General features: G+C 41.4%; 2 protein-coding genes across 2 annotated transcripts in view; both read right to left on the bottom strand.

The window, feature by feature from the left end:
• plxnb3 (plexin B3) overlaps positions 1-23,095 on the bottom strand; it is a 179,449-nt gene that overhangs the window by 93,672 nt on the left and 62,682 nt on the right. The window lies entirely within an intron of this gene.
• LOC311494802 (high mobility group protein B2-like) lies at positions 3,554-18,339 on the bottom strand. The gene is made up of 6 exons (XM_084554028.1): positions 18,217-18,339; positions 11,997-12,155; positions 9,058-9,209; positions 7,583-7,757; positions 4,015-4,692; positions 3,554-3,978 (listed from the first exon to the last, which is right to left on the bottom strand). The coding sequence occupies exons 2-5, from the start codon at positions 12,144-12,146 to the stop codon at positions 4,567-4,569; spliced, it is 603 nt and encodes a 200-aa protein (XP_084410154.1). The 5' UTR covers positions 12,147-12,155; positions 18,217-18,339; the 3' UTR covers positions 3,554-3,978; positions 4,015-4,566.

Here is a 23,095-nt window from a genome sequence, read left to right as displayed (position 1 = left end):
AGATAATACAACAAAGATAATACAACAGATATTAGAACAGAGAGAACATAATAAAGCAGAGATAACAGAACAGATAATAGAACAGATAACAGAACAGAGATGACAGAACAGAGATAACAGAACAGCGATCATAGAACAGATAACAGAACAGAGATAACAGAACAGCGATAATAGAACAGATAACAGAACAGATATAACAACATCGATAATAGAACAGATAACAGAACAGAGATAACAGAACAGATAACAGAACAGAGATAATAGAACAGTTAATAGAACACAGATAACAGAACAGAGATTATAGAACAGAGATAACAACAGATAATAGAACAGCTAAAAGAACAGAGATAACAGATATAACAGAACAGCAAAAATAGAACAGATAACAGAACAGTGATAATAGAACAGATAATAGAACACAGATAACAGAACAGAGATAATAGAACAGAGATAACACAACAGATAATAGAACAGATAAAAGAACAGAGATAACAGATATAATAGAACAGAGATAACAGAACAGATATAACAGAACAGCGAAAATAGAACAGATAACAGAACAGAGATAACAACAGTGATAATAGAACAGATAATAGAACACAGATAACAGAACAGGGATTATAGAACAGAGATAACACAACATATAATAGAACAGATAAAAGAACAGAGATAACAGATATAATAGAACAGAGATAACAGAACAGATATAATACAACAGAGATAATAGAACAGATAGTAGAACAGATTAGAGAACAGAGATAACAGAACAGATACAGAACAGAGATAATAGAACAGATAACAGATAATAGAACAGAGTTAATAGAACATAACATAACAACAGAACAGAGATAATAGAACAGAGTTAATAGAACAGATAACATAACAGAACAGAGATAATAGAACAGATAATAGAACAAAGTTAATAGAACAGATAACAGAACAGAGATAACAGAACAGAGATAACGGAGCAGAGATAATAGAACAGATAACAAAACAGATAACAGAACAGCAATAATAGAACAGAGATAACAGAACAGAGATAATTGTACAGAGATAACAGAACAGAGATAACAGACAATAGAACAGATAACAGAACAGATATAATAAAACCGAGATAACAGAACAGAGATAATAGAACAGAGATAACAGAACAGAGATAATGGAGTAGAGATAATAGAACAGATAACAAAACAGTTAATAAAACGGCAATACTAGAACAGAGATAATAGAAAAGATAATAGAACAGAGATAACACAACAGAGATAACACAACAGACAATAGAACAGATAATAGAACAGAGATAATTGAATAGAGATAACACAACAGAGATAACACAACAGACAATAGAACAGATAATAGAACAGAGATAACAGAACAGAGATAACACAACAGACAATAGAACAGATAACAGAACAGATATAATAAAACAGAGATAACAGAACAGATATAACAGAACAGAGATAATAGAACAGATAATAGAACAGAGATAACAGAACAGAGATAATAGAACAGACAACAAAACAGATAACAGAACGGCAGTAATAGAACAGAGATAATAGAAAAGATAATAGAACAGAGATAATTGAACAGAGATAACACAACAGACAATAGAACAGATAATAGAACAGAGATAATTGAATAGAGATAACACAACAGAGATAACACAACAGGCAATAGAACAGATAATAGAACAGATAACAGAACAGAGAGAACAGAACAGAGATAATTGAACAGAGAGAACACAACAGAGATAACACAACAGACAATAGAACAGATAATAAAACAGATAATAGAACAGAGATAACAGAACAGAGATAACTGAACAGAGATAACAGAACAGAGATAACTGAACAGAGATAACAGAACAGAGATAATTGAACAGAGGTAACACAACAGAGATAACACAACAGACAATAGAACAGATAATACAAAAGAGATAACAGAACAGAGATAATTGAACAGAGATAACACAACAGAGATAACACAACAGACAATAGAACAGATAATAGAACAGATAATAGAACAGAGATAACAGAACAGAGATAACACAACAGTCAATAGAACAGATAACAGAACAGAGATAATTGAACAGAGATAACACAACAGAGATAACACAACAGACAATAGAACAGATAATAGAACAGATAATAGAACAGAGATAACAGAACAGAGATAACACAACAGAGATAACACAACAGTCAATAGAACAGATAACAGAACAGAGATAATTGAACAGAGATAACAGAACAGACAATAAAACAGTAAACAGAACAGATATAAAAGAACAGAGATAACAGAACAGAGATAACACAACAGACAATAGAACAGACAATAGAACAGATAACAGAACAGATATAAAAGAACAGAGATAATAGAACAGAGATAATAGAACAGATAACAAAACAGATAACAGAACAGCAATAATAGAACAGAGATAATAGAACATAGGTAATAGAACAGATAACAGGTAATAGAACAGAGATAATAGAACAGATAACAACAGAACAGAGATAATAGAACAGAGACAACAGAACAGATAATAGAACAGATAAGAGAACAGATAAGAGATCAGAGATAACAGAACAGGGATAATAGAACAGAACAGAGTATAGAACAGTGAGAATAGAACAGAGATAACAGAACAGAGATAATAGAACCTGGACCTACCTGGACACTCAAGGTATTGTCCTCAACGAACAAAGATAAACTCATGAACTGCAGACTGGATCAGTGGGACACCTGTACAGGTAGGACGGCTACTCATAGACTGGATGAGGACTCAGAGGCTGAGGGGACAGCATCTATGAGGACAGGTCCTGGTTCACAGGAGGAGGACGTCTTCTGGAGACAGAGACATGTCCAGGTAGTCCAAGTTTAGGAGGATGGAGAGAGACCGATCTGGGATGGTCTGATCTCCTCCACCTCCCTCATCCAGTCCACCCCACCTCCTCCCCTTCTACACCTCCTCATCCAGTCCACCTCCCCCCTTTTACACCTCCCTCATCCACCCTGCCCCCCCACACCTCCCTCAACCACCCTGCCTCCCCCCTACACCTCCCTCATCTCCCCCCTTCTACACCTCCCTCATCCACCCACCCCCTCCCCTTCTACACCCCCCTCCTCCCCTTCTACACCTCCCTTATCCACCCCACCTCCCTCCTCCCCTTCTACACCTCCCTCATCCACCCCTCCTCATCCAGTCCACCCCACCTCTTCTACACCTCCCTCATCCACCCCACCCCCTCCCCCTCTCCCTCATCCAGTCCACCCCACCTCCTCCTCTTCTACACCCCCCTCATCCACCCCACCCCCTCCTCCCCTTCTACACCCCCACCCTCCTCCTCCACCCCACCTCCTCCACCCCACCTCCTCCAGTCCCGCCCCCACCTCCTCCCCTTCTGTACCTCCTCCAGTCCCACCCCCCTCCTCCACCCCACCTCCTCCAGTCCCACCCCCCTCCTCCACCCCACCTCCTCCAGTCCCACCCCCCTCCTCCTCCACCCCCCCTCCAGCCCCGCCCCCACCTCCTCCACCAGTGATTGACATCTCAGACTCTCAGTGAGTTTTCCTCTGAACGTTTTTATTATAAAAGTTGACGTTTCTACTGACAGTGAACAAACAACAGAAAGTAAAAAACAACAACATGATGAAGAGCGGGGGGAGGGGGAGGGGCGGGGGGGTTACGGGATTCCATGGCAACACAATGGTGATTGGGAGGGGAGGTGCTGGGGTAACCACGGTGATGGTGGTGGGGGGTGGGGGGGTTCTATCCTCTGGTGGCGGATGTTTAACCTCTGATGACCTCCAACAACCACACACATACACACACATACATACACACACACACACGTTACTGAAAGGCAAATTACACACACACAGTGAAACACACACTCAGTGGTCCAGTGTGTGTGTTTCAGAGCACAAGTCAGGTCATGTGACCTGGTGGTTACACATCTGGTTACACACCTGGTTACACACCTGGTTACACACCTGGTTACACACCTGGTTACACACAGTTGTTAGTCAGCTGTTAGACAGCTGACTGACAGCTAACAGCTGACTGACAGCTGTCTAACAGCTGACTGACAGCTGTCTAACAGCTGACTGACAGATGTCTAACAGCTGACTGACAGATGTCTAACAGCTGACTAACAGCTGACTGACAGATGTCTAACAGCTGAGTAACAGATGTCTAACAGCTGACTGACAGATGTCTAACAGCTGACTGACAGATGTCAGACAGATGTCTAACAGCTGACTGAATATAACAGCTGACTGACATGATTGACAGCTGACTAACAGCTGATTGACAGCTGACTAACAGCTGACTGAATATAACAGCTGACTGCCATGAGGTGAAGCCAATGACTCTGTCCTCAGGTAGAACATTGTGTCTTTGAAGGGGCTCAGTGGACATAGCTGCTGTGAAGCCCCGCCCCCTGTCCCCTCAGTCCAATCATGACCTGTCTGACCTCTGAAACACAGACACACACCTGTCTCTCTCTCTCACATTCACTCAGTCTCTGTCTCTCTCTGTCTCTGTCTCTCAGCTGCAGCTTTAGGGTTCTACTCGTCGTCGTCGTCCTCCTCGTCTTCGTCCTCCCCCTCGTCGTCCTCCTCTTCCTCTCCTCCCTGAGCTGAAGAGCCAGGGTTCCTGGCGTATGTTCCTCCACCACGGTACGCCACCATATCCTGACGGGACAGGAAGCTGTTATCTGCACATGCTCAGTAGAGTCCGTTAATATCTATGGAGCCATGGCGACCTCGTTAGAGTTAACGAGCTTAAATGGACCAGGTACCTGTCTGTCTCTATGTGTACCTGTACCTGTCTGTCTCTACCTGTACCTGTCTGTCTCTACGTGTACCTGTCTGTCTCTACCTGGTACCTGTCTGTCTCTACCTGTACCTGTCTGTCTCTACCTGGTACCTGTCTCTCTCTCTACCTGTACCTGTCTGTCTCTACCTGTACCTGTACCTGTCTGTCTCTACCTGGTACCTGTCTGTCTCTACCTGTACCTGTCTGTCTCTACCAGGTACCTGTCTGTCTCTATGTGTACCTGTCTGTCTCTACCTGGTACCTGTACCTGTCTGTCTCTATGTGTACATGTACCTGTCTCTACCTGTACCTGTCTGTCTCTACCTGTACCTGTACCTGTCTCTACCTGTACCTGTCTGTCTCTACCTGTACCTGTCTGTCTCTATACCTGTACCTGTCTCTCTCTATACCTGTACCTGTCTCTCTCTACCTGCACCTGTCTCTCTCTACCTGCACCTGTCTCTCGACCTGTACCTGTCTCTCTCTCTACCTGCACCTGTCTCTCTCTCTACCTGTACCTGTCTCTCTCTCTACCTGTACCTGTCTCTCTCTACCTGTACCTGTCTGTCTCTACCTGTACCTGTCTCTACCTGTACCTGTCTGTCTCTACCTGTACCTGTCTGTCTCTATGTGTACCTGTACCTGTCTGTCTCTACCTGTACCTGTCTGTCTCTACCTGGTACCTGTCTGTCTCTACCTGTACCTGTCTGTCTCTACCTGGTACCTGTCTGTCTCTACCTGGTACCTGTCTGTCTCTACCTGTACCTGTCTGTCTCTCTACCAGGTACCTGTCTGTCTCTACCTGTACCTGTCTGTCTCTACCTGTACCTGTACCTGTCTGTCTCTACCTGGTACCTGTCTGTCTCTACCTGTACCTGTCTGTCTCTATGTGTACCTGTCTGTCTCTATGTGTACCTGTACCTGTCTGTCTCTATGTGTACCTGTCTGTCTCTATGTGTACCTGTCTGTCTCTACCTGGTACCTGTCTGTCTCTACCTGGTACCTGTCTGTCTCTCTACCAGGTACCTGTCTGTCTCTAACTGTACCTGTCTGTCTCTACCTGGTACCTGTCTGTCTCTACCTGGTACCTGTCTGTCTCTCTACCAGGTACCTGTCTGTCTCTACCTGTACCTGTCTGTCTCTCTACCAGGTACCTGTCTGTCTCTACCTGTACCTGTCTGTCTCTACCTGGTACCTGTCTGTCTCTCTACCTGTACCTGTCTGTCTCTACCTGTACCTGTACCTGTCTGTCTCTCTACCTGTACCTGTCTGTCTCTACCTGTACCTGTCTGTCTCTCTACCAGGTACCTGTCTGTCTCTATGTGTACCTGTCTCTCTCTCTACCTGTACCTGTCTCTCTCTACCTGTACCTGTCTCTCTCTCTACCTGTACCTGTCTGTCTCTACCTGTACCTGTCTGTCTCTCTACCTGTACCTGTCTCTCTCTACCTGTACCTGTCTGTTTCTACCTGTACCTGTCTCTCTCTCTACCTGTACCTGTCTCTCTCTCTACCTGCACCTGTCTCTCTCTACCTGTACCTGTCTCTCTCTCTACCTGTACCTGTCTCTCTCTCTACATGTACCTGTCTGTCTCTACATGTACCTGTCTGTCTCTACATGTACCTGTCTCTCTCTATACCTGTACCTGTCTCTCTCTACGTGTACCTGTCTCTCTCTACATGTACCAGTCTGCCTCTATGTGTACCTGTCTGTCTCTACCTGTACCTGTCTGTCTCTACCAGGTACCTGTCTGTCTCTCTACCTGTACCTGTCTGTGTCTCTACCTGTACCTGTCTGTCTCTACCTGTACCTGTCTGTCTCTACAAGGTACCTGTCTGTCTCTCTACATGTACCTGTCTCTCTCTACGTGTACCAGTCTGCCTCTATGTGTACCTATCTGTCTCTACCTGTACCTGTCTGTTTCTACCTGTACCTGTCTCTCTCTCTACCTGTACCTGTCTGTCTCTATACCTGTACCTGTCTGTCTCTATACCTGTACCTGTCTCTCTCTATACCTGTACCTGTCTCTCTCTACCTGCACCTGTCTCTCTCTACCTGTACCTGTCTCTCTCTCTACCTGCACCTGTCTCTCTCTCTACCTGTACCTGTCTCTCTCTCTACCTGTACCTGTCTCTCTCTACCTGTACCTGTCTGTCTCTACCTGTACCTGTCTCTACATGTACCTGTCTCTCTCTACATGTACCTGTCTCTCTCTACATGTACCAGTCTGCCTCTACGTGTACCTGTCTGTCTCTACCTGTACCTGTCTGTCTCTACATGTACCCGTCTCTCTCTACATGTACCTGTCTCTCTACCTGTACCTGTCTCTCTCTACATGTACCTGTCTCTCTCTCTACATGTACCTGTCTCTCTCTCTACATGTACCTGTCTGTCTCTACCTGTACCTGTCTCTCTCTACATGTACCTGTCTCTCTCTCCATGTACCAGTCTGCCTCTACGTGTACCTGTCTCTCTCTACCTGTACCTGTCTCTCTCTACCTGTACCTGTCTCTCTCTACCTGTACCTGTCTCTCTCTCTACCTGTACCTGTCTCTCTCTACATGTACCTGTCTCTCTCTCTACCTGCACCTGTCTCTCTCTACCTGTAACTGTCTCTCTCTACCTGTACCTGTCTCTCTCTACCTGCACCTGTCTCTCTCTACCTGCACCTGTCTCTCTCTACCTGTACCTGTCTCTCTCTCTACCTGTACCTGTCTCTCTCTACCTGTACCTGTCTCTCTCTCTACCTGTCTGCCGTGCGTCTCACCCGGTCATATTTCTCCCGTAGTTTCTGGGCCTTCTCTTCGTACGGCAGCTTCTCAGACTGAGACAGTTTGCTCCACATCTCTCCCAGCTTCTTGGCACAGTCTCCTATAGACAGACCTGGATACTGCTGCTTCACACTGGGACGATACTCACTGCAGAACACGAAGAACGCAGACCTGCAGGTAGACCAGAGACAGACAGGTAGACCAGAGACAGACAGGTTAATAACAGCAGAATGACAATAATGGATCAAAAGCTAACACACAAGCACTTTCTTCATTTAACCCAGATACCAGGTAGACCAGGTAGACCAATGGAACAAGGTAGACCAGGTGAACCAGGTAGACCAGGTGAACCAGGGAGACCAATGGAACCAGGTAGACCAATGGAACCAGGTAGACCAGGTGAACCAGGTAGACCAATGGAACCAGGTAGACCAGGTGAACCAGGTAGACCAATGGAGCCAGGTAGACCAGGTGAACCAGGTAGACCAATGGAACCAGGCAGACCAGGTGAACCAGGTAGACCAATGGAACCAGGTGAACCAGGCAGACCAATGGAGCCAGGTAGACCAGGTGAACCAGGTAGACCAATGGAACCAGGCAGACCAGGTGAACCAGGTAGACCAATGGAACCAGGTAGACCAATGGAACCAGGTAGACCAATGGAAACAGGCAGACCAGGTGAACCAGGTAGACCAGGTGAACCAGGGAGACCAATGGAACCAGGTAGACCAATGGAACCAGGTAGACCATGTGAACCAGGTGGACCAATGGAACCAGGTAGACCAATGGAACCAGGCAGACCAGGTGAACCAGGTAGACCAGGTGAACCAGGGAGACCAATGGAACCAGGTAGACCAATGGAACCAGGTAGACCAGGTGAACCAGGTAGACCAATGGAACCAGGCAGACCAGGTGAACCAGGTAGACCAGGTGAACCAGGGAGACCAATGGAACCAGGTAGACCAATGGAACCAGGTAGACCATGTGAACCAGGTGGACCAATGGAACCAGGTGGACCAATGGAACCAGGTAGATCATGTGAACCAGGTAGACTAGGTAGTTCAATGGAACCAGGTAGACCAGGTGAACCAGGGAGACCAATGGAACCAGGTAGACCAATGGAACCAGGTAGACCAGGTGAACCAGGTAGACCAATGGAACCAGGTAGATCATGTGAACCAGGTAGACTAGGTAGTTCAATGGAACCAGGTAGACCAGGTGAACCAGGTAGACCAATGGAACCAGGTGGACCAGGTGAAACACAAAATCCAGGTGAACCATGTAGACTAACAAGTTAGATCAGGTGAACCGGGTAGTCCAGGTAGACCAGGTGAACTGGTTAGACCAATGGAATCAGGTAGACTGGAGAAACCAAGTAAACCACGTGAACAAGGGAGACCATGTAGACCAGGTGAACCAGGTAGACCAATGGAACCAGGTAGACCAATGGAACCAGGTAGTGCAGACTTACGGGGGTCTCTTGGGTGCATTGGGGTCTTTCCTCTTGCGGCCCCTCTTTCCAAAACCCTTTGGTGGGACGTAGTCTCTCATCTCCCTGTTGTAGCGAACCTTGTCGGCCTTGGCCATGTCCTCGAAGCACTTCTTATCGCTGGGAGACAGTGCCTGGAATCAAACACATTCACTGTGGTCATATCTACCAGTAAACGACCATGATAGACTTTATTTACCAGTAAACGACCATGATAGACTTTATTTACCAGTAAACGACCATGATAAACTTTATCTACCAGTAAACGACCATGATAAACTTTATCTACCAGTAAACGACCGTGACAGACTTTATCTACCAGTAAACGACCATGATAAACTTTATCTACCAGTAAACGACCATGATAAACTTTATCTACCAGTAAACAACCATGATAAACTTTATCTACCAGTAAACGACCGTGATAAACTTTATTTACCAGTAAACGACCATGATAAACTTTATCTACCAGTAAACGACCGTGATAAACTTTATCTACCAATAAACGACCGTGATAGACTTTATTTACCAGTAAACGACCGTGATAAACTTTATCTACCAGTAAACGACCGTGATAGACTTTATCTACCAGTAAACGACCGTGATAAACTTTATTTACCAGTAAACGACCGTGATAAACTTTATCTACCAATAAACGACCGTGATAGACTTTATCTACCAGTAAACAACCGTGATAAACTTTATCTACCAGTAAACAACCATGATATACTTTATTTACCAGTAAACGACCATGATAAACTTTATTTACAACGACCATGATAAACTTTATCTACCAGTAAACGACCGTGATAAACTTTATCTACCAGTAAACGACCATGATGAACTTTATTTACCAGTAAACGACCATGATAAACTTTATTTACAACGACCATGATAAACTTTATCTACCAGTAAACGACCGTGATAAACTTTATCTACCAGTAAACAACCATGATATACTTTATTTACCAGTAAACGACCATGATAAACTTTATCTACCAGTAAACAACCGTGATAAACTTTATCTACCAGTAAACAACCATGATATACTTTATTTACCAGTAAACGACCATGATAAACTTTATTTACAACGACCATGATAAACTTTATCTACCAGTAAACGACCGTGATAAACTTTATCTACCAGTAAACAACCATGATATACTTTATTTACCAGTAAACGACCATGATAAACTTTATTTACAACGACCATGATAAACTTTATCTACCAGTAAACGACCGTGATAAACTTTATTTACCAGTAAACGACCATGATAAACTTTATTTACCAGTAAACGACCGTGATAAACTTTATCTACCAGTAAACGATCGTGATAGACTTTATCTACCAGTAAACGACCGTGATAGACTTTATCTACCAGTAAACGACCGTGATAAACTTTATTTACCAGTAAACGACCGTGATAAACTTTATCTACCAATAAACGACCATGATATACTTTATCTACCAGTAAACGACCGTGATAAACTTTATCTACCAGTAAACGACCGTGATAGACTTTATCTACCAGTAAACAACCATGATAAACTTTATTTACCAGTAAACGACCATGATATACTTTATCTACCAGTAAACGACCATGATAAACTTTATCTACCAGTAAACAACCATGATAAACTTTATCTACCAGTAAACAACCGTGATAAACTTTATCTACCAGTAAACAACCATGATATACTTTATTTACCAGTAAACGACCATGATAAACTTTATTTACAACGACCATGATAAACTTTATCTACCAGTAAACGACCGTGATAAACTTTATCTACCAGTAAACGACCATGATGAACTTTATCTACCAGTAAACGACCATGATAAACTTTATTTACAACGACCATGATAGACTTTATCTACCAGTAAACGACCGTGATAAACTTTATTTACCAGTAAACGACCATGATAAACTTTATCTACCAGTAAACGACCATGATAGACTTTATCTACCAGTAAACGACCATGATATACTTTATTTACCAGTAAACGACCATGATAAACTTTATTTTCAACGACCATGATAAACTTTATCTACCAGTAAACGACCATGATATACTTTATCTACCAGTAAACGACCATGATATACTTTATCTACCAGTAAACGACCATGATAAACTTTATTTTCAACGACCATGATAAACTTTATCTACCAGTAAACGACCATGATAGACTTTATCTACCAGTAAACGACCGTGATAGACTTTATCTACCAGTAAACGACCGTGATAAACTTTATCTACCAGTAAACGACCGTGATAGACTTTATCTACCAGTAAACGACCGTGATAGACTTTATCTACCAGTAAACGACCGTGATAGACTTTATCTACCAGTAAACGACCGTGATAGACTTTATTATCTACCAGTAAACGACCGTGATAGACTTTATCTACCAGTAAACGACCGTGATAAACTTTATTTACCAGTAAACAACATCTGTCTGCCTGTCTCCCTCCTGTCTCCCTCCCTACCTGTCCATCTTCCTGTCTCCCTCCCTACCTGTCCATCTGCCTGTCTCCCTCCTTACCTGTCCATCTGCCTGTCTCCCTCCCTACCTGTCCATCTTCCTGTCTCCCTCCCTACCTGTCCATCTTCCTGTCTCCCTCCTTACCTGTCCATCTGCCTGTCTCCCTCCTTACCTGTCCATCTTCCTGTCTCCCTCCCTACCTGTCCATCTTCCTGTCTCCCTCCCTACCTGTCCATCTGCCTGTCTCCCTCCTTACCTGTCCATCTGCCTGTCTCCCTCCCTACCTGTCCATCTTCCATCTTCCTGTCTCCCTCCCTACCTGTCCATCTGCCTGTCTCCCTCCCTACCTGTCCATCTGCCTGTCTCCCTCCTTACCTGTCCATCTGCCTGTCTCCCTCCCTACCTGTCCATCTGCCTGTCACCTGTCTACCTCACCTTCCATCTCTCGGAGCACTTCTTGGAGAACTCGGCGAAGTTGACCGACTGCTCTGGGTTCTTCTTGCGGTGCTCCTCTCTGCACGTCTGGACAAAGAAGGCGTACGCAGACGTCTTCCCCTTCGGCTTGTTGACGTCTTTACGCATCATACTGGCAGCCTGAAGGAGCAGGACAGACAAAGTCAGGGACACAAACAGCTGATCTGTGACTTTTATTAGGACCATTAGTTTCAGGGTCGACATGTCAACACACATTTATCTATAACAGAGATAATTCAGGGATAGACACGTGGTAATGATGTGTATAATTATAATATTTAAAATGAACGGACCAAAGACAATAATAATAATAATGTATGGTCAATAATCTGATCTATATGTGGTCAGTAATCTGATTTATATGTGGTCAATAATCTGATCTATATGTGGTCAATAATCTGATCTATATGTGGTCAGTAATCTGATCTATATGTGTTCAGTAATCTGATCAATTTATGTTCCGTAATCTGATTTATATATGGTCAATAATCTGATTTATATGTGGTCAATAATCTGATCTATATGTGGTCAGTAATCTGATCAATTTACGTTCAGTTATCTGATTTATATGTGGTCAGTAATCTGATCAATTTATGTTCAGTAATCTGATTTATATGTGGTCAGTAATCTGATTTATATATGTGGTCAGTAATCTGATCAATTTATGTTCAGTAATCTGATCTATATGTGGTCAGTAATCTGACCAATGTATGGTCAGTAATCTGAACTATATGTGGTCAGTAATCTGATCAATTTATGTTCAGTAATCGGATCTATATGTGGTCAGTAATCTGATCAATTTATGTTCAGTAATCTGATCTATATGTGGTCAGTAATCTGATCTATATGTGGTCAGTAACCTGATCAATTTATGTTCAGTAATCGGATCTATATGTGGTCAATAATCTGATCAATTTATGTTCAGTAATCTGAACTATATGTGGTCAGTAATCTGATCAATTTATGTTCAGTAATCTGATCTATATGTGGTCAGTAATCTGATCTATATGTGGTCAGTAACCTGATCTATATGTGGTCAGTAACCTGATCTATATGTGGTCAGTAATCTGATCAATTTATGTTCAGTAATCTGATCTATATGTGTTCAGTAATCTGATTTATATATGGTCAATAATGTGTTCTATGTGGTCAGTAATCTGATCAATGTATGGTCAGTAATCTGAACTATGTGGTCAATAACCTGCTCCATATGTGGTCAATAATCTGATCTATATGTGGGCAGTAATCTGATTTATATATGGTCAATAATCTGATTCATATGTGGTCAATAATCTGATTTATATGTGGTCAATATCCTGATCTATATGTGGTCAATAATCTGATCAATTTATGTTCAGTAATCTGATTTATATGTGGTCAGTAATCTGATCTATATGTGGTCAGTAATCTGATCAATGTGTGGTCAATAATCTGATCAATTTATGGTCAGTAATCTGATTTATGTGTGGTCAGTAATCTGATCAATTTATGTTCAGTAATCTGATTTATATATGTTCAATAATTTGTTCTATGTGGACAGTAATCTGATCAATGTGTGGTCAGTAACATGATCTATATGTGGTCAGTAATCTGATTCATATGTGGTCAATAATCTGATTAATGTGTGGTCAGTAATCTGATTTATATGGTCAATAATCTGATCTATATGTGGTCAATAATCTGATCTAAATGTGGTCAATCTGATCAATTTATGTTCAGTAACCTGATTTATATGTGGTCAGTAATCTGATTTATATGTGGTCAATAATCTGATCTATATGTGGTCGATAATCTGATCAATTTATGTTCAGTAACCTGATTTATATGTGGTCAGTAACCTGATCTATATGTGGTCAGTAATCTGATTCATATGTGGTCAATAATCTGATTAATGTGTGGTCAGTAATCTGATTTATATGGTCAATAATCTGATCTATATGTGGTCAATAATCTGATCTAAATGTGGTCAGTAATCAGATTTATATGTGGTCAGTAATCTGATTTATATGTGGTCAATAACCTGATCTATATGTGGTCAATAATCTGATCTATATGTGGTCAATAATCTGATCAATTTATGTTCAGTAATCTGATCTATATGTGGTCAGTAATCTGATCAATGTGTGGTCAATAATCTGATCAATTTATGTTCAGTAATCTGATTTATATGTGGTCAGTAATCTGATTTATATGTGGTCAGTAATCTGATTTATATGGTCAATAATCTGATTTATATATGTTCAGTAATCTGATTTATATATGTTCAGTAATCTGATTTATATGTGGACAGTAATCTGATCAATTTATGTTCAGTAATCTGATTTATATATGGTCAATAATTTGTTCTATGTGGTCAGTAATCTGATCAATGTGTGGTCAGTAATCTGATCATTGTGTGGTCAGTAACCTGATCTATATATGGTCAGTAATCTGATCATTGTGTGGTCAGTAATCTGAACTATGTGGTCAATAACCTGCTCCATATGTGGTCAATAATCTGATTTATATGTGGTCAATAATCTGATTTATATATGGTCAGTAATCTGATTTATATATGTTCAATAATTTGTTCTATGTGGTCAGTAATCTGATCAATGTGTGGTCAGTAACCTGATCTATATGTGGTCAGTAATCTGATTCACATGTGGTCAATAATCTGATGAATGTGTGGTCAGTAATCTGATTTATATGGTCAATAATCTGATCTATATGTGGTCAATAATCTGATCTAAATGTGGTCAGTAATCAGATTTATATGTGGTCAATAACCTGATCTATATGTGGTCAATAATCTGATCAATTTATGTTCAGTAATCTGATTTATATGTGGTCAGTAACCTGATCTATATGTGGTCAGTAATCTGATTCATATGTGGTCAATAATCTGATTAATGTGTGGTCAGTAATCTGATTTATATGGTCAATAATCTGATCTATATGTGGTCAATAATCTGATCTAAATGTGGTCAGCAATCAGATTTTTATGTGGTCAGTAATCTGATTTATATGTGGTCAATAACCTGATCAATTTATGTTCAGTAATCTGATTTATATGTGGTCAGTAATCTGATCTATATGTGGTCAGTAATCTGATCAATGTGTGGTCAATCTGATCAATTTATGTTCAGTAATCTGATTTATATGTGGTCAGTAATCTGATCAATTTATGTTCAGTAATCTGATTTATATATGGTCAATAATTTGTTCTATGTGGTCAGTAATCTGATCAATGTGTGGTCAGTAATCTGATCATTGTGTGGTCAATAACCTGATCTATATATGGTCAGTAATCTGAACTATGTGGTCAATAACCTGCTCGATATGTGGTCAATAATCTGATTTATATGTGGTCAATAATCTGATTTATATATGGTCAGTAATCTGATTTATATGTGGTCAATAATCTGATCAATTTATGTTCAGTAATCTGATTTATATGTGGTCAGTAATCGGATCAATTTATGTTCAGTAATCTGATTTATATATGGTCAATAATTTGTTCTATGTGGTCAGTAATCTGATCATTGTGTGGTCAATAACCTGATATATATGTGGGCAGTAATCTGATCAATGTGTGGTCAATAATCTGATCAATTTATGTTCAGTAATCTGATTTATATATGTTCAATAATTTGTTCTATGTGGTCAGTAATCTGATCAATGTGTGGTCAGTAACCTGATTCATATGTGGTCGATAATCTGATTAATGTGTGGTCAATAATCTGATCAATTTATGTTCAGTAATCTGATTTATATATGGTCAGTAATCTGATCAATTTATGTTCAGTAATCTGATTTATATATGGTCAATAATCTGATTAATGTGTGGTCAATAATCTGATTAATGTGTGGTCAATAATCTGATCAATTTATGTTCAGTAATCTGATTTATATATGTTCAATAATTTGTTCTATGTGGTCAGTAACCTGATCTATATGTGGTCAGTAACCTGATCTATATGTGGTCAGTAACCTGATCTATATGTGGTCAATAACCTGATCTATATGTGGTCAATAACCTGATCTATATGTGGTCAATAATCTGTTTTATATGGTCAATAATCTGATCTATATGTGGTCAATAATCTGTTTTATATGGTCAATAATCTGATCTATATGTGGTCAATAATCTGATCTAAATGTGGTCAGTAATCAGATTTATATGTGGTCAGTAATCTGATTTATATGTGGTCAATAATCTGATTTATATGTGGTCAGTAATCTGATTTATATGGTCAATAATATGATCTACATGTGGTCAGTAATCAGATTTATATGTGGTCAGTAATCTGATCAATTTATGTTCAGTAATTTGATTTATATGTGGTCAATAATCTGATTTATATGGTCAGTAATCTGAACTATATGTGGTCAATAATCTGATCAATGTGTGGTCAGTAACCTGCTCTATATGTGGTCAGTAATCTGATTCATATGTGGTCAATAATCTGATTTATATGGTCAATAATCTGATTTATATGTGGTCAATAATCTGATTTATATATGGTCAATAATCTGATCTATATGTGGTCAATAATCTGAGTTATATGTGGTCAATAATCTGATTTATATGTGGTCAATAATCTGATTTATATGTGGTCAATAATCTGATTTATATATGGTCAATAATCTGATTCATATGTGGTCAATAATCTGATTTATATGTGGTCAATAATCTGCTGTATATGGTCAATAATCTGATTTATATATGGTCAATAATCTGATCTATATATGGTCAATAATCTGATCTATATATGGTCAATAATCTGATTTATATCTGGTCAATAATCTGATTTATATCTGGTCAATAATCTGATCTATATATGGTCAATAATCTGATTTATATGGTCAATAATCTGATATATATGTGGTCAATAATCTGATTTATATGTGGTCAATAATCTGATATATATGTGGTCAATAATCTGATTTATATGTGGTCAATAATCTGATTTATGTGGTCAATAATCTGATCTATATGTGGTCAATAATCTGATCAATGTGTGGTCAGTAACCTGCTCTATATGTGGTCAGTAGTCTGATTCATATGTGGTCAATAATCTGATTTATATATGGTCAATAATATGATCTATATGGTCAATAATCTGTGCTTTATTTGGTCAGTAAATGTATAAATACCGGTAGCTCTGACCCTTTAACCTGTGTTTTTTTCCAGTTTGGTGATTAAACTCATTAAATGTTTTATTACTAATTGTTTAATTATAACGGTTAATAAATCTCCGCCTCCGTTAATGTTCAGTTTATCACGGAGCCGTCGGGCCTCCTTCTGGGGCCGACACTGAAGAACAAAGACAGCGGAGTGGGGTTCCATTTTCTCGGCCGGGGAGCTAGGAGGCCCGCGGACCAGGGCTGCACCCTCTTCTGTCCGGTTCCTGGGGCACCCGGTGCCGGGGCATTTCTCCGCAGCCCAGGACCTCCTCTCCGCTGGTGACCGGATGTCTGTGCGCCGTAGAGGCGGAGGAGACGCGCAGCTCGCCGCCTCTCTGGTGGAGCTCCATGACTGCTGCAGTTAGCCTAGCCATGCTAACAGGCTAACAGGCTAACAGGCTAGCTGTGGCAGAACAATGGGCCACCATTTGCTTCCCGCCCTCTGCAGCGCTAGCCGCCCCATCCCCCTCCTCTAGCAGCGGGATAACGGACCAACAGCCCGAGAAAAACTCATTTACACCACACACACGTTATAAACTACAAACCCAGGCGGTGTGTTGATTAATTACGTTTATATTTAACCACGGGGACGGTTTTACACCGAGCGGGCGCGTTTGTAATGGAAACATGATGTCGGTACAACAGCTGCGCATTTTGAACGAAGGGCTCAAGCTATACTCTGGAGAGGGCAGTGTTGTATGGACGGGACCAGGCTATTTCCTGGCGTTCATACTCCAAAATGGGCGTTTCGTGTTTACAGCTCCACATCTCCGACAGAGCCCGGAGCACAGACACAGAAGGCGTCAGGAGAGCACACACACCAAACCTCCGCCACATTCAGACGGTGGAAGCGGCCATTTTATTTATTTTCAGCCTCATTCACCGACATTTTTATCACTGGAGACCGCACGTCAGAGAAAAACAGCCGGTAAACCTTAACCAGCTCATTTCCAGGGAAAACACACAAACGTAACCGGAGCCCCGCGGCGGGAGGACGAACGGAGGTACTCACTCGTCCAGGGGGGCGGCTACGGGTGAAGCAGAGTTGGACCGGGTCTCGGGTTCTTGTTGTTGTTTGGGGGCTGAAGCTGCGACTGGAGCCTTCGCTTCACTTTCAAACTGGGTCGAGCTCGAGACCGGCCCCGCCCCCAGGAACGCCCCCGTCGGTCAGTCTGGGCGGGGCTCGCCGCAATCACCGCCTCTGATTGGTTAACAGCCCACAAGTCAACGTCCGTTTCCACATGGCCACGCCCACTCAGCACGCCACCGGGGCGCGAATTCTAGAACTCTGTTTATTTGGTGTCTCTTCATCATCTCCATCATCTTCATCCTCATCATCTTCATTCAGATCAATAACATATTGATTAACTAAAGTCTAACATGGGAGGCACAGTGGAGAGGTGGTCATCACTGATGCCTCCCAGCCAGAAGGTTCTAGGTTCTGGTTCCTTTCTGTGTGTAGTCTGCATGTTCTCCCTGTGTCTGCGTGGGTTCTCTCCAGGTTCTCCAGCTTCCTCCTACCATCCAAAGACATGCTGGTTAGGTTCATTGGTGATTCTGTCTCTCTGTGTTAGCCCTGTGATAGACTGGAGACCTGTCCAGGGTGGACCCCCCCTCTAGACCAATGACAGCTGGGATAGACTGGAGACCTGTCCAGGGTGGACCCCCCCCCCCCCCCCCCCCAAACCAATGACAGCTGTGATAGACTGGAGACCTGTCCAGGGTGGACCCCCCCTCTAGACCAATGACAGCTGGGATAGACTGGAGACCTGTCCAGGGTGGACCCCCCCCCCCCTAAACCAATGACAGCTGGGATAGACTGGAGACCTGTCCAGGGTGGACCCCCCCTCTAGACCAATGACAGCTGGGACAGGCTGGAGACCTGTCCAGGGTGGACCCCCCCCTCTAGACCAGTGACAGCTGGGATAGACTGGAGACCTGTCCAGGGTGGACCCCCCCTCTAGACCAATGACAGCTGGGATAGACTGGAGACCTGTCCAGGGTGGACCCCCCCTCTAGACCAGTGACAGCTGGGATAGACTGGAGACCTGTCCAGGGTGGACCCCCCCTCTAGACCAGTGACAGCTGGGATAGACTGGAGACCTGTCCAGGGTGGACCCCCCCTCTAGACCAATGACAGCTGGGATAGACTGGAGACCTGTCCAGGGTGGACCCCCCCTCTAGACCAGTGACAGCTGGGATAGACTGGAGACCTGTCCAGGGTGGACCCCCCCTCTAGACCAATGACAGCTGGGATAGGCTCCAGCCCCCCTTCACAGGACAAGCGGTTACAGAAGCTGAATGAGTGAATGAATGAATGAATAATGTCTAACCTGTACCTCATTGTTTATAGTTAACGTTGTGGTTCAGACCATAGACTGTATATAAACATGAACAACTCGTCCCTACTTCCCTTCACTGGTCAAACTGATGCTACTGCAGACGGCGCCATCTTGTGGTTACCTGGAGGTAAAAATCACAGCATTCTCAAAATGTCCTCTGTGTTGTAGGGTGAAAGGATCAGAGGAGAATAATTAATAGCTCCAAACTGTTCTATCACATCAGCTGCTGCTCTGAGTCAAAGAGATTATAAACCAAGGATTATACCTCACCTTGTGACCTCACATAGCATCTACTAGCTTCCACTAGAAAGTTAGCTAACGTTAGAATAACGAGCTACGCTGATACTTTGTTAGCATTAAAGGGGAACTACTGTTTTACAACCTGGACCTTATTTCTAGCATAAAATATCATCGTTTACTCACCAGTATCACTTTAGTTTCATTTGCACTTGTTCAGGAGATAATTAGATCAGAGTATATACTGGGAGTGTTCAGGGCCCTGAGACGCAGCCTCTAAATAACATTATCTGACGCCAAACTCGTTCATTCCACCAACACTAAGTTATGATACGTTGGTGCTGTTCCCCGCTCGGCTTGTTTACCTGTAATTTGCTACTGCTAGTTGTTTGCAACATGGCTGAATATTTTTCCGACTCTGAGGTTGTCCACCGTCCATCTTTATTTTCAGTCTATGGTTTAACCGTCCATCTTTATTTTCAGTCTATAGTTTAACCGTCCATCTTTATTTTCAGTCTATGGTTTAACCGTCCATCTTTATGTTCAGTCTATAGTTTAACCGTCCATCTTTATTTTCAGTCTATAGTTTAAGGTCCATCTTTATTGTCAGTATATAGTTTAACCGTCCATCTTTATTTTCAGTCCATAGTTTAACCGTCCATCTTTATTTTCAGTCTATAGTTTAACCGTCCATCTTTATGTTCAGTCTATGGTTTAACTGTCCATCTTTATTTTCAGTCTATAGTTTAACTGTCCATCTTTATTTTCAGTCTACGGTTTAACCGTCCATCTTTATTTTCAGTCTATAGTTTAACTGTCCATCTTTATTTTCAGTCTACAGTTTAACCGTCCATCTTTATGTTCAGTCTATAGTTTAACTGTCCATCTTTATTTTCAGTCTACAGTTTAACCGTCCATCTTTATGTTCAGTCTATAGTTTAACTGTCCATCTTTATTTTCAGTATACAGTTTAACTGTCCATCTTTATTTTCAGTCTACAGTTTAACCGTCCATCTTTATTTTCAGTCTACGGTTTAACCGTCCATCTTTATGTTCAGTCTATGGTTTAACTGTCCATCTTTATTTTCAGTCTATAGTTTAACTGTCCATCTTTATTTTCAGTCTATGGTTTAACCGTCCATCTTTATTTTCAGTCTATAGTTTAACTGTCCATCTTTATTTTCAGTCTACAGTTTAACCGTCCATCTTTATGTTCAGTCTATAGTTTAACTGTCCATCTTTATTTTCAGTCTACAGTTTAACCGTCCATCTTTATGTTCAGTCTATAGTTTAACTGTCCATCTTTATTTTCAGTATACAGTTTAACTGTCCATCTTTATTTTCAGTCTACAGTTTAACCGTCCATCTTTATTTTCAGTATATAGTTTAACTGTCCATCTTTATTTTCAGTCTACAGTTTAACCGTCCATCTTTATTTTCAGTCTACGGTTTAACCGTCCATCTTTATTTTCAGTATATAGTTTAACTGTCCATCTTTATTTTCAGTCTACGGTTTAACCGTCCATCTTTATTTTCAGTATATAGTTTAACTGTCCATCTTTATTTTCAGTCTATAGTTTAACCGTCCATCTTTGTTTTCAGTCTATGGTTTAACCGTCCATCTTTATTTTCAGTCTACGGTTTAACCGTCCATCTTTGTTTTCAGTCTATGGTTTAACCGTCCATCTTTATTTTCAGTCTATAGTTTAACCGTCCATCTTTATTTTCAGTCTACGGTTTAACCGTCCATCTTTATTTTCAGTCTATAGTTTAACCGTCCATCTTTATGTTCAGTCTATAGTTTAACCGTCCATCTTTATTTTCAGTCTATAGTTTAACCGTCCATCTTTATGTTCAGTCTACGGTTTAACTTGTCCATCTTTATTTTCAGTCTATAGTTTAACCGTCCATCTTTATGTTCAGTCTACGGTTTAACTGTCCATCTTTATTTTCAGTCTATAGTTTAACCGTCAATCTTTATTTTCAGTCTATAGTTTAACCGTCCATCTTTATTTTCAGTCTATAGTTTAACCGTCCATCTTTATTTTCAGTCTATGGTTTAACTGTCCATCTTTATTTTCAGTCTATGGTTTAACCGTCCATCTTTATTTTCAGTCTATAGTTTAACTGTCCATCTTTATTTTCAGTCTATAGTTTAACCGTCCATCTTTATTTTCAGTCTACGGTTTAACCGTCCATCTTTATTTTCAGTCTATAGTTTAACCGTCCATCTTTATTTTCAGTCTATAGTTTAACCGTCCATCTTTATTTTCAGTCTATAGTTTAAAGTTTAAACCAAGCATCAACCTTCAGGTCTGACCAGTAGAACCAGCTGCAGTTCATCTAGTCACCACTTGAGGCTCCAGAGGGAGCTGATCCATAGACCTCCATGTTAAGATGACCATGTTTACAGCCTGGTACAAAGAACAGTTTGGTCTCTATAGTTTATTTCAATATTCATGTCAACTGTTTATTTATTATTAAGGTTTAAAGTTCTGCATGATTGAGGACGGGCAGCACAGTGGGGTGGTGGTTATCACTGATGCCTGGCAGCACGAAGGTCCCGGGTTTGAATCCATGGGCTGACTGGTTCCTTCCTGGAGACCTGTCCAGGGTGGACCCCGTTAATTTTAATATTGATGTGAATGACAGTGAAACGTTTATTCTGTCCCCTCAGTCTTCCTCTGTGTTCTGTGTTGAGCCAGTAAATGACCTTGGACTGACACCTAGTGGCCGGTCTTTTGTTGTGGGCAGCAAGGTGTAAAAGGGAGGAGACTATTGAGTCCGTAAGCTCCACCTGTGCGTCTCCTCACCTGTGTGTCTCCTCACCTGTGTGTCTCCTCACCTGTGCACATCTCTGTCACCTTGTCCTTTGTCTCCTCTGGCTTGGGTCCATCTGTGCTGCTGAGTCTCTTCTTTGTGTGGATTATTTATGGTTTTCCAGGTAAGTTTTGTTCTGTACCATCGTTATTGTTTTATTGTTGTTAGGAGGCGGATGGTTCCCCAGACGACACCTTCAGCACCACAAACAAACAGCTCCCTCCCTTGGTGAGTGGACCTCGGTCTCAACTCGTACTTTTCTCTTTGGGATGTCTGGATTTATTTTATATTTATTTTATCTTGATGGACGCACAAATACCTTGATATGGTTTGGTTGAGTTTTAACAATGATTTTAAATATTATCTAATGTCTCTTTTAATTTTCTATTGAATGGGGTTTATTGCATTGATGGTTGGAATTTGTATTTGTATGAAATGTTTCACTCATTAATTTAATCTGTATTTCCTTTTCATAGTTTTCACGGTGCTACA

Source organism: Chelon labrosus (genome assembly GCF_963514085.1).
Source record: "Chelon labrosus genome assembly, chromosome: 10".
Classification (NCBI taxonomy): Eukaryota; Metazoa; Chordata; class Actinopteri; order Mugiliformes; family Mugilidae; genus Chelon; species Chelon labrosus.
Note: the sequence above shows the minus strand (reverse complement) of the source record. Positions and strands in the feature narration are given on the sequence as shown.

Coding starts and splice junctions, on each gene's coding strand:
- LOC311494802 (XM_084554028.1), bottom strand. CDS start 12,146: ATGATGCGTAAAGACGTCAACAAGCCGAAGGGGAAGACGTCTGCGTAC. Junction 9,210..11,996: donor AGTGCTCCGAGAGATGGAAG/GTGAGGTAGACA, acceptor GTTTGATTCCAG/GCACTGTCTCCCAGCGATAA. Junction 4,693..7,582: donor TACGGGAGAAATATGACCGG/GTGAGACGCACG, acceptor CTGTCCCGTCAG/GATATGGTGGCGTACCGTGG.